The sequence below is a fragment of the Cyprinodon tularosa genome, unplaced genomic scaffold (genome assembly GCF_016077235.1).
Source record: "Cyprinodon tularosa strain WSP-4 unplaced genomic scaffold, ASM1607723v1 ctg421, whole genome shotgun sequence".
Lineage (NCBI taxonomy): Eukaryota > Metazoa > Chordata > Actinopteri > Cyprinodontiformes > Cyprinodontidae > Cyprinodon > Cyprinodon tularosa.
The window spans coordinates 398,142-411,454 of record NW_024039143.1 but is presented as its reverse complement, the minus strand read 5'-3'; the positions used below and the strand labels follow the sequence as shown (position 1 = coordinate 411,454).

The 13,313-nt window shown below is 36.0% G+C and overlaps 1 protein-coding gene across 1 annotated transcript in view; it reads right to left on the bottom strand.

The window, feature by feature from the left end:
• The window catches only part of LOC119792566 (calsyntenin-2-like), a 366,929-nt gene that overhangs the window by 45,500 nt on the left and 308,116 nt on the right, over positions 1-13,313 (bottom strand). Inside the window, exon 10 of the mRNA XM_038299271.1 lies at positions 9,490-9,656. Coding sequence (XP_038155199.1) covers positions 9,490-9,656 — 167 coding nt within the window. The remainder of the gene's footprint in view (positions 1-9,489; positions 9,657-13,313) is intronic.

Below are 13,313 nucleotides of genomic sequence, written 5' to 3'. Positions count from 1 at the left end.
AGTTTTTCCTTTATTAATCTTTGGTTTGCATTTTTTATTTTTATTTCTATGTACAAAATATGTGCTTAATAATAGAACAAAATTCACTCTACAACATGCAGGGTAACCAGATTTTATAATAGGTTAAGTGACCCTTGCCAAGGGCCGCCACTTGAAAAACAATCTAGAATAAGTAAAAATGTGTTAAATTAAGTGTATTTACCCTTAATTTGAGTAGGTAAATGACATAGTTAGCCAATGGAATGAGCATTTTTACTCTTAAAATACTTAAAAAGTGTTTTTTTTTACTTTAAGTGTAAATTGTCTTGTTCCATTGGCAAGATGTCTCTTTTACCTCCTCAATTCAAGAACAAATGCACTTATTTTAAGAAAAAATGACTTATCTAGATTTCAGTTTTTTCCAGTGAAGTAATTTTGAACAGGGGTTGCCGTGAAATTGAGCCTTATACAATAAAAATAAATAAAATGAGATTCACTACTTTATTGTCATATCATTTTCAGTGTAGCACATAGACATCATCAGTTCTCAGGTGAACACTGGAAAAAATCTAAATCTAGATAAGTAATTTTTCTTAAAAATAAGAGTATTTGTACATTTTGCCAATGGAACAAGATAATTACACTTACAAGTAAGAAAACTTAATTGCATTGTCTTATTTCAAGTGCATTTTATCTAAATATCTTAATTAAAGAGTAAAAATACCTCATTACATTGGCAAATCATTTAATTTACCTACTCAAATTACGGGTAAATACACTTAATTTACGATATTTCTTACTTATTTTTAGATAGTTTTTCCAGTGAATATATGTGCTATTAATTTAACTTGACTCTAACACTATAACAGCCTAGATTTTGTCAGCTGGCAGGAACCTGAGTCACTGCGTTTAAGTCACACGAGACTCTATTATCTCCAAAATCCTTTTGTGAAAACCACAATTATATTATTATACCATTTAAACATTGAAAACACATAATCAAAATAACACTCTAAAATACTATGGTTACGTTAAACTGAACAGATAGATATGGAAGTTACTTTGATGTACAGGCAGGTTGCCATAGTTACAGCTGTCCAAATGTTCTGGTGCGCTCTGAGGTCGTGGAGAGAAAGTCTCTCATATGCGTTTCTGTGCCATATTTCCTCGTCGTTTCTGTCATTAGACTACGTACATTTACTACACTGGGAAAACGATCTAGAAATAAGAAAACATTTCTTCAATTAAGTGTATTTACCCTTAATTTAAGTAGTTAAATGAGATAGTTTGCGATTGGAATGAGAATATTTACTCTTAGAATAAGATAATTGGATAAAATGCACTTGAAATAAGACAATGCAGTTGTGTTTTCTTATTTTAAGTGTATATGGTCTTGTTCCATCGGTAAAATGTCTAATTTACCTCCTCAATCCAAGAACAAATGCACTTATTTTAAGAAAAAATGACTTATCTAGATTTCCATTTTTTCCAGTGTACTCTGCTGCCGCCAGCGGGATACCTCTTTACTCCACGACCACAAGCTTGCTTGAAGTTGCCATGACAACGTAACTTCCGTGAAATTGTGTTGATTAGGCCTCAAATTAATTTCATTAAAAGCCAAATACATGAAAAGCATTTTTAATACTTAAAAAAAAATCTCCTTTCCGTCACTAAACCCCACTTCCCGCGGCCATGCACAGGAAAAAATCGAAATCTAGATCAGTAATTTTTTTGCCAGTGGAACAAGACAATTTACACTTGAAATAAGACAATGTAATTGTGTTTTCTTATTTTAAGTGCATATTATCGAATTATTTTATTTTAAGAGTAAAAATACTAATTCTATTGGCAAACCTTCTCATTAACCTACTCAAATTAAGGGAAAATACATTTAATTTAATACATTTTACTTATTTCCAGATAATTTTTCCAGTGTGCCTTTGCTTACTTACATTTAACGGAGTTAATCACATTTTTTTAGCGGGTCAGAACTGCAAAAAATGCTATACTTGGTAGGAAAGGTGCTTGGCATAAACGCCTGATTTAGGGAGGGGGGGTTGAACACTTTAAGTGGCGGCTGTACACTGCAAAAAAACGATCTTCAAATTTGCACTGGAAAAAATCAAAATCTACATAAGTCATTTTTTCTTGATTTTAGGGGGTAAGTGAGACACTCTGCCAATGGAACAAGACAATTCACATTTAAAATAAGAAAGAAAAAAATTCATTGTCTTATTTCAAGTGCATATTATCTAATTATCTTATTTTAAGAGTAAATATCCTCATTCCATTGGCAATAAATCTTATTTACCTACTCCAATTAAGGGTAGATACATTTAATTTAAGACATTTTGACTTATTTCTAGATGGTTTTTGCAGTGTGTAAATAAATATCTTAAAATAAGTGTATTTATCCTTAATTTGAGTGGCTAAATAAGATGATCTGCCAATGGAACACTGGAAAAAAAAAATCTAGCTAAGTAATTTTTCTTAAAATAAGTGCATTAGTTCTTGGATTGAGGAGATAAAAGAGACATTTTGCCAATGGAACAAGACAATTTACACTTAAAATAAGAAAACACAATTACATTGTCTTATTTCAAGTGCATATAATCTAATTATCTTATTTTAAGAGTAAAAATACTCATTCCATTGGCAAACTATCTCATTTACCTACTCAAATTAAGGGTGAATACACTCAATTTAAGACATTTTCACTTATTGCTAGATTGTTTTTGCAGTGAATGAGTATGTTTAGCCTTAAAATAATATAATCAGATTTATTGCAGTTAATAAGAGACTCCAGTTGTTTTATTTCTTATTTCATATTGTAGATTATGTTATCCCATTGGCCACACTACAAAAAACGATCTAGAAATGGGTAAAAAATGTCTTAAATTTAGTGTATTTATCCTTAAATTGAGTAGGTAAATAAGATGATTAGAGTATTTTTACTCTTAAAATAAAATAATTAGATAAATTGCACTTGAAATGACACAATACAATATTTATTTTCTTATTTTAAACGTGAATTGTGTTGTTTCATTGGCAAAGAGTCTCACTTACCTCACCAAGTCACTAAAAAATGCACTTATTTTAAGAAAAAATGACTTAGATTTACAATTTTTGCAGTGCTTAATTTAAAAAATGCACTTAATTTAAGAAAAAATGACTTAGATTTACATTTTTTGCAGTGCTTAATTCAAAAAATGCACTTAATTTAAGAAAAAATGACTTAGATTTACATTTTTGCAGTGCTTAATTTAAAAAATGCACTTAATTTAAGAAAAAATGACTTAGATTTACATTTTTTGCAGTGCTTAATTTAAAAAATGCACTTAATTTAAGAAAAAATGACTTAGATTTACATTTTTTGCAGTGCTTAATTCAAAAAATGCACTTAATTTAAGAAAAAATGACTTAGATTTACATTTTTGCAGTGCTTAATTTAAAAAATGCACTTAATTTAAGAAAAAATGACTTAGATTTACATTTTTTGCAGTGCTTAATTTAAAAAATGCACTTAATTTAAGAAAAAATGACAGATTTACATTTTTTGCAGTGCTTACTTTAAAAAATGCACTTAATTTAAGAAAAAATGACTTAGATTTACATTTTTTGCAGTGCTTAATTTAAAAAATGCACTTAATTTAAGAAAAAATGACTTAGATTTACATTTTTTGCAGTGCTTAATTCTAAAAATGCACTTAATTTAGGAAAAATTGACTGACTTAGATTTACATTTTTTGCAGTGTATGTGCATCAACAAGGTGAAAACAAAACTTTAATTTGCGTTTTCCTCCCACAGGAGTTTCTCTCCCTTAGGACCGTAGAGACGCTGTTTTGTGTTTCCTTCCACAGCGGCACTGATTGCCGCCCGTTCCTGGCAGCGGGCTGACACTCCACGGAGCCCCCCTGTCATTTCCCCATCCACATCATCCTTTCTCTTGCTGACTGCTCTCAGCGTCGTGTTTTCTGTCAGTGCTTTCGCTGTCGACCTCCTTCAGATTCTCCTCCTCTACAGGTCATTCTCCTCTGATTGCCAAGCCTCCACCTGCTTGGATAAACTCTTTCTCTAAGCTTCCTGCACACTTATTGGAGTCCCATGAGAGTGTGGCTAAGAGGAAGATATAACAGCACTCCAAAGATAAACTGCAGCGGTCCTTAAGAGGATAGCCTCTCCTGCTTTCTTATATCCCCACACCTCGTTCTACCTCGTCATCTCAAAAGGTTGCTAAGCATCTCTTCACTGTATCAAAGCACAAGGAGCCCTTATGCAAAGACCGGATTGTAGGAGAGAGCATGGCGGAAGAGGGGAAGATAAAAAGAGAGTTAAAAGCGCTGATAGTGGGTGGTTAAGGGGGGGAGGGGGCTTCGGGTCTGCACAAACCCCCATTCATCTTGTCTGCCCCTTGTCTTCCACAGAGCAGGGAGATGGATTAGCCAAGCTGGTGCAAAGGGAAATTTGGAGAGAGAGAAAGAAGCAGATAAATTCCAGCTGCTGATTCTGCTGGAGATTTAAAGTCTGACATTTTTCTCCAATCTAAACATGTAAACATGCTTCCTGGAAACATATACGCAGAATGTCGATTCTGCATAGATAGGACTGGTTATGAGTAAACAAGCTGGAAAGCACAGAGCCTCCACACTGGAAAAAATCGAAATCTAGAAAAGTAATTTTTTCTTAAAATAAGTGCATTTGTTCTTGAATTGAGGAGATAAAAGAGACATTTTGCCAATGGAACAAGACAATTTACACTTCAAATAAGAAAACACAATCGCATTGTCCTATTTCAAGTGCATGTTATCTAATTATCTTATTTTAAGAGTAAAAATACTAATTCCATTGGCAAACTATTTCATTTACCTACTGAAATTAAGGGGAAATACACTTAATTTAAGAAGTTTTTACTTATTTCTAGATCATTTTTGCAGTGCATGTTAAAGAAGCATGTTTTGTTTATGTGCACTGCAAAAACAATCCAGAAATAAGTAAAAAATGGCTTAAATTAAGTATATTTAGCCTTAATTTGAGCAGGTAAATAAGATGATTTGCCAATGGAATGAGTATTTTCACTCTTAAAATAAGATAGTTAGATAATATTTACTTGAAATAAGACGATAAAATATTTTTTTCTTATTTTAAAAGGAAATTGTCTTGTTCCATTGGCAAAGTGTCTTACTTATCTCCTCAAATCAAGGAAAAACACACTTATTTTAAGAAAAAATAACTTATTGAGATTTATATTTTTTGCAGTGTGGAAGTGAAAGTGGAGGACTGATGTGACTTTCAGGTCTGCTCACTGCAAAAAAATAAAATCTAAATAAGTCTTTTTTTTTTTTTTCTTAAAATAAGTGAATTTTTCCTGGAATTGACAAAAAAAGTGCCAGTGGAACACGACAATTTACATTTAAAATAAGAAAAAAACAATTGCATTTTCTTATTTCAAGTGCATATTGTCTAATTATCTTATTTTAAGAGTAGAAATAAAAATTCAAATATCAAACTATATAATTTACCTACTTAGATTAATTGTAAATATGCTTAATTTAAGAAAATGTTACTTATTTCTAAGTAACAGCGTCCATCGGGCTGCTCAGTGGTGCAGTGTGCAGCACTTTTGCCTTGCAGCAAGAAGGTTCTGGGTTCAATTCCCGGCCTGGGGTCTTTCTGCATGGAGTTTCCATGTTCTCCCTGAGCATGCGTGGGTTCTCTCTGGGTACTCCAGCTTCCTCCCACAGTCCAAAAACATGACTGTTAGGTTGATTGGCTTCTCTAGATTGTCCTTAGGTGTGAGTGTGTACGTGAATAGTTGTTTGTCCTGTTTGTCTCTCTGTTGCCCTGCGATGGACTGGCGACCTGTCCAGGGTGTCCCTTGCCTCTGTTGAAGATAGGCGACCTATCGCAACCCCACTCGGGACAAGCGTGTCAGATAATGGATGGATGGATACTTATTTCTAGCTTGCTGTGTTCTCAAAATAAGTGTATTTTGTCTTGAATTGAGGAGTTAAGTGAGAAACTTTGCCAATGGAACAAGACGATTTACATTTAAAATAAGAAAAATCTGTTGCATCGTCTTATTTAAAGGGTATTTCATCTGATTATCTTATTATTTTAAGAGTAAAAATACTCAAATGGTCAAATTAAGGGTAAATATGCTTAATTTAGGGAAATCTTTACTCACTTCTGGATCATTTTTGCATTAGGATTGAAAAAATAGAAACAGTAGCAGCAACTAGAAAATGATGAATGAGGCCCGGCAGTTTCACGCCATCGAAAGCAGAGATTTATTTGGCATCTTTCAATTATTCTAACACTTGTCCCACGTATATATCATACATGGTACGTTACATGTTGCTGTATTTCAGGCATTCCATATGGAGCGGATGGTTGACTTCATGTGCCAGGAGAGTTTAGCTCTACAAAAAGATCTCAAGATGGTGTCCTGATTATATGATTGACTTTAATAAATCACTATTCAATCCAGGATAAAAGTAAGTATAAATACTTTGTTACCTTTTGCATCATTTCATAGGCATTACGCAGCATTATGCATAAGTCAGGCAGTCGTTGAACATAAGTTCTGGACTCGTTATAAACACTGCAAAAAATTGAAATCTACATAAGTCATTTTTTCTTGAATTGAGGAGGTAATTGAGACACTTTGCCAATGGAACAAGACAATTTACATACAATTGCATTGTCTTATTTCAAGTGCATATTATCCAATTATCTTATTTTAAGACTAAAAATACTCATTCCATTGGCAAATTATCCTATTAACTTACTCAAATTAATGGTATATAAACTTAATTTAAGGCATTTTTTCTCATTTTTAGATGGTTTTTGCAGTGAATACTCTATGCATACGCCGTAAACTGAAAAAAAAAAAAAAAAATTCAGTGTATGACAGCGTTTAAGGAGATTCTGGCATAAGCTGGATAAATCGGCAAGGTGTGACAGGGCCCTAAGCAACAATTAATCCTGAATTGAATATTTTATTACATCCCTACCTTTTAAAAAATTAAAAAAATTCCCAACAGGCGTCTCACCACCCAAATTTCTGGTTAAATATCAGCATCACTGCAAAACTGAGCTAGAAATAAGTACAAATTTCTTAAATTAAGTGTATTCGCCCTTAATTTGAGTAGGTAAATTAGATAATTTGCCAATGGAATGAGGATTTTTACTCTTAAAATAAGATAATTAGATAAGTTGCACTTCAAATAAGAGAATTCAATTGTGTTTTCTTATTTTAAGTGTAAATTGTCTTGTTCCATTGGCAAAATGTATCTTTTACCTCCTCAATTCAAGAACAAATGCACTTATTTTAAGAAAAAATGACTTATCTAGATTTAGATTTTTTGCAGTGATCTGAAATGTTTTCATGACACAGGTTTCTATTTGCAGGACGGTTAGCCTTTGGACTCTGTTAGGAACCATTAAGCTTCTTTAGCCTTTCTATGAATCATCTAAGATTTAATATTTCTGAACATATCTCACTTGTAACTCAGATCAATCTTATTTTTTATCTCAATTCTTTTTTGTTTGCCACCTCAGCAATAAAGGATTATTCCCACAGAGATGACAAGAGTTTCTTAGATCATCCTTTAGTTAACGAGAATGAATCGGAGGAGAAAAGGTGCCTTTTCAAAGCGGTGAGAAATATTAACCTTGAGAGGATTCAGGGAACGAAAATCGATGTTTCTAGAGTTCAGACGGGTTCATCTGGTTTGCGTTATGAAGGGGAATGTCACACTTAACATCCCATCATTCCTGTTCCCATCCAAACATTTGGTGGCTGCTAAGGTTTGGTAGATAAAGGCATCAGAAAAGAAGATTAATCAGAAAAATGTGTAGTTAAGAAGAAGATTGTGCTGTTGTGTTCCGATTTAATGTTAAATGAGCGCATTCAAAGCTTTATGGAAGAAAAATCTAATTGGAATCTGCCTTTTTTTTAAGCACAGAATTTTTTTACACATTGAATTCTTTACACTGCAAAACATTTGCCTGCAAATGTGTTGACCTTTTGGTGAACTCAAGCCAAAGAAAGCTACTGTCGATGCAGTCAAGCAGCTTCTAGCCAATGAAATTAGCTCATTAGGTCATGTGACACAACAGTTGGGCGTAGCTTTGTTCCTGGCTAGATGAAGCTGAATGAGGAGTTTTTCTTGTTAAATAGAGATGATTACAAAACATCAGGTAGCTACTAATAGACAGCCTTCAGAGTGTGTCATCTAATGGGACAGGGTGAAAAAAGTGGGCTGATCACAGCGAGTTCGGCACCCCCGTCTGCCAAGGCTTTTGGTTTGATCCGGAACTTATTTTTTTCTCACCAAATTAGCAAATTTCATTGGCTGGAAGCTGCTCAACTGCATTGAGTGTAGAATTCTTTGGTTAGAGTTCACCAAAAGGTCATTTACAGGTACATTTTTTGCAGCTGAATTTTCACAAAATAAAAATTCAGTGTTTAAAATTCGGCTGGTAAAGTCGTAGGGAAGCGGCCGTTCCAACCGTGCCCGACTTTACACGAGTGAATAAAGTGAATGTGATTGGTCGTTTATCAAGGAGGCAGGATTGTTGTGGCGGAAGGTTCACAACCAAGTTTGGTTGTTGCCGGTTTGTGTGAAGCATCTTGCTAACCAGTTAGCAACTTAGTGCTAGCAGGTTCCCAATGGGAAATTCCATTGGGACCAAGTAGCACTAAATTGGTGCCTTAGAAACGACGCTGTCAAGGAACGCTATGGACAGCGGAAACATGCAAGAGGAGGAGAGTTTAGTGTCGGAGGTCGTGGATGAGTCTCCTCCGTCATCCATTTTTTATTTAGAGGAGGAAAGCGGGGACGAAGATGTTGTGGAAGAGGACGCCAGGGCGGCAGAAGCTTGGTTTGGTGTAGAAGGCTTCCAGCCGTACATGTTTGAGCCCTTGCCTCGCAACGCTGCCAGTTCTGTTAGCTCTACGCCTGCCGAAGACACAGACGTCCATCCCCGTGAACACTGGGACGCAACTCAATGGGAAAGGAAAGGATTCTGATTTCAACCATTGCGTAAATTAGCTGCGTATATCAAGATGCTATGACTGAAAAAATTGGATTGAAAGATGGCCGTTGATAAATGATTGGCCGAATGTAGGTGTTCAGGCTGACGTAGAACTAACTGGCCTGCAGAAGATAACACAAATTTTGAGACAGGATTTTCTAAAAAAAATTGAAATTTTCTACATTTTAGGACAATATGGTCTGATAAAGAATACATTTATATACATGTTTAAGCCAGAATGATTTGACATTTAAATATGATTTCCCTACGACTTAAAAAAAATTCAGTGTTTAAAATTCAGTGTACAAAAAAAAAGGCAGATTTGAATGAGTTTTTCTTCCATAAAGTTATGAAATATTAATCCGTGCTGTAAAACATATAGACAAACGTTTTTGGTCACTTTAATCCATCTTAATTACATTTTATCATGATTACCTCTGAATTACTTGTTTTCCTCTGAGTGTTTGTACCTTTATGCTTTTATCCAAGCTCTCCAGGGAGTTAATGTCTAATCCTTCTTTGCAGGCCTGCAGACAGGAAATGACTTTCTGACTCTCAATCTTCCCCGGTCGAATGGTCAGTCCAGAGAGGCTTCCTCGAAAGTACTGCGTGAACCGTGGCTTGGTGACTTCCCCTCCTACAAGAACAAAAAAATACAAATCCTTAATATACAAGTAAAAAAAAACAACAAAGAACTGATTGCAGGTAAAATCCAACCATTCGTCTGTTTATCCATTTACTGCAGCTTGTTCGATTTTTTCGTTTCTTTTATTTGCTCAGGCGGACATGAGAGCTACAGTACTGCTGTGCAAGTTGGTGCTAACCATTCCAATAAAATAACCATTCCAAACCTACAACAAGATGCTAGCAGAAACTAACCTGGCTGTATTTTAGTTTGCAACTCATGCCTTTGAGAAGCAGAGATTGAAGAAGATGATAAAAAGATCACAGGGTAAAAGCACCCAAAAACGAAAGGAGCAAAACTATCAAGTACTTTAAGACTTTAAGGCTTAAAGATCAAATGGAGGTTTTACTCCCTTATCTGGTGATGAAGTGATACTCAGCCTCTCAATTCAGGCTAAATAAAGGTAAGGAAAAAGTCAATACATTTAAGGTTTGTCCTCTGAACTCCTTAAAGGCCAATATCAGCAAGAGGAGAGTCCAAACCATTCATTAGCTAAAAGGTTACTGTAGCTCTGGCTATCAAACGTCACCTTTGCATTCCTTTCATTTATCCCCTCCATCTTTCTAGGCTGTTCTTTGGCAGTAATCCACTGGAGCACTAAAAATAAAAATAAAACATTCCCCTTCTCTGCTGTCGGTTTGATTTAATGCAGAACGGCTCATTTATCAGAACAAATGAAGCAATGACTGACAGGGGAAGGCGTTTTACGTCAAAAACCAACTTCCTGTATCGTAAAAAAAACTCCCCTTTGTGGACTTTTGTCTTATCGAAATAGTTTCTTTGCTCCTCGAGGACACATTAGAGCTCAGCATTTAATACTGTATCCATCTAATGTAATCCTTCATAGTTTTTGATCTAGCAGTTATGCAGAAATCAGAAAAGTAGAAAGTGGTTAATGAGGGAGCGATCCAGTTAATGAAATTGGGTCAGCATAGTAAATGAGAGCACGTAAAAAGGAGGCAATAGTGACGAGCAAAAACTGAATCCAAACATCACAGCCAATTAATTCTGTTCTTAATCTCTCCAAATCACGCAAAAAAACCTAAAACTGTTTAACGAGCTCATTGGCGTATAGTGTGAAACTCTTTGCCGCAGATATTTACAGATTAAACCTAAAATCGGGACAAACTGCCTATTAGTGTGTTTTTTTTCCTTTTAGCTAGCGAGGGAGACAGAAACTAAGGCGACGAGACAAGAGCAGCAAAACTTGAAAAGCTTTCAGAACAAAAGTTCTGAAAGCTTGGATCAGATTTCTGTTCCCAGCACATCCAACAAATCCACAACTGGACTGATACATTAAATGCCAGTAGCTTAATTGACTTTATTGATCTCACAGTGGAAAAAATTACTCGTTCCATGAGTTCAAATAGTTGAAGAAGAAGAAGGTGCTAAAGGAAGAAAAGAAGTCCAGAGTGCAGCCTAGGACAGAAACGGCCTTTCTCACCAGTTTGTTCGGTCTCTTTCTGTCCCGCTCTGTGCTGCCAGGGGCCCGGCAGACACAGCGTCCTCCTTCTCACATATAAAGCCTTAAAGGAATAGTACACCCAAAACATGATTAGCCTTCATTTTTTTATCTATTTTTATCATAACCCCCATGCTGAACAACACCCTGGAGTACTTTTTTGATATCTCAAATGCATCTGGAGATCTGGGAGGCTTCTTGCTGTCTGCTGACATTCAAATAATGGAGGTCTATGGCGCCCGAGGCAGGAAGGTCCATAAAAGTCCACAAAAAACGTGTCAATATTCCTCCATACTGCTCGTCCAATGTATTCCAAGTGTACTGAGTGGATAGCGTCCATAATTTACTCGAAACGAAGTCATTTAAAATGTTTTTAGAGCATAAACAGTAGTGTATAGGATTTTCTAAAAAAGCGCGTTCACGAGTCTACGGAAACCGCGGCAGACCAAACCAGACGAAAGTGCGCATTTAGCTCGGCAAAGAACTCATGCTCTTCCTCAACACTGAAGTCCTCAGACATTTTTCTTTCGTTGTTTATTTCTTTGCACAGGTAAACAGCACATTTCTTCTTCTACGCTTGCATTATCGGCAGAGCAGACGCTGAATGCTCACTTTCGTCTGGTTTGGTCTGCCGCGGTTTCCGTAGACTCGTGAACGCGCTTTCAGGAAATCCTATACACTACTGTTTATGCTCTAAAAACATTCTAAATGACTTCGTTTCGAGTAAATTTTGGATGCTACCCACTCAGGACACTTTGAATACATTGGACGAGCAGTATGGAGGAATATTGACACGTTTTTTGTGGACTTTTATGGACCTTTCTGCCTCGGGCGCCATAGACCTCCATTATTTGAATGTCAGCAGACAGCAAGAAGCCTCCCAGATCTCCAGATGCATTTGAGATATCAAAAAAGTACTCCAGAGTGTTGTTCAGCATGGGGGTGAGTAGAAAATGAAGGCTAATCATGTTTTGGGTGTACTATTCCTTTAAATGGCCAAGCTCCATCTGATATCAGAGATCTGATTGTTCCTTATGTTCCTAACAGAGCACTTCGCTCTCAATCTGCAGGTTTACTAGTGGTTCCTAGAATTTCTAAAAGTAGAATGGGAGGCAGATCTTGTAGTTCTCAGGCTCCTCTCCTGTGGAACCAACTACCAGTTTTAGTCCGTGAGGCAGACACCCTGTCTACTTTTAAGGCTAGGCTTAAAACTTTTTTGATAAAGCTTCTAGTTAGAGTGGCTCAGGTTATCCTGAGCTATCTCTATAGTTCTGCTGCTATAGGCTTAGACTGCTGGAGGACATAGGGACCCCTTTTTCATCATTCTGCTTCATTCTATCTCTATTCTCCCACTCTGCAGAATCTGTTAGTTCAATATCTAATGCTTCTAATGTTAAAAGTTCATCTGGTCTGTTGCTGTTTGGCTGTGACTCCATCCTGGAGAGAAATATCAGCTGTTCTGCTGCCATTCGATTAGAAATGATGGAGTTGGACCTTTTTTAGTTTTTCTTATTGCTCTCTCATTCCTTTTGGAATGACCAGCTTATAGCAAATCTATTTAACCTGTTTTTTTTTCCAGACAGAGACACCTGTGGAGCTAGTTACCTTTTCTAACATAGAAGGTATTCATAGATCAGTGCTTCTATGTTCCTTTTGCAGATGGCCGCTCACACTGAACCTCATTCTGGTTGAGGTTTCTTCTTGTTTAAATGGAGCTTTTCCTCTCCACTGTCACTGCATGTATGCTCAGTGTGAGAGATTGCTTTAGAGTCAATGACAAAATGCAAGCCAACGTCTAGAGTAGTTGCATGTTCCCGCAGGAGGCGGGAATCCTGCAAAGTCTGCATTTCAACTTGTTTTTCCCAGGATGGAAAAGTTTGACCCAATCTGACTGGATGATCTGATTGAATTATTTCAGATCATCATTTTTTATATAAATAAACTGAATATAATTGAATTAAACAGGAAAGACCCGTTTGAAACAATGAGGGGTATTGATAACCTCATTCTGCTGTTAAAAACTGTTCATTTCTTTTCACTTATTGTATTAACTCTGAGCACAGACACAGTGTCGTCAATATTCGCTTCCCACAGCTGAAGCCCAGAAACCTTGGCAAACGTTTTCTAAATCCAAGACATTCATCTTT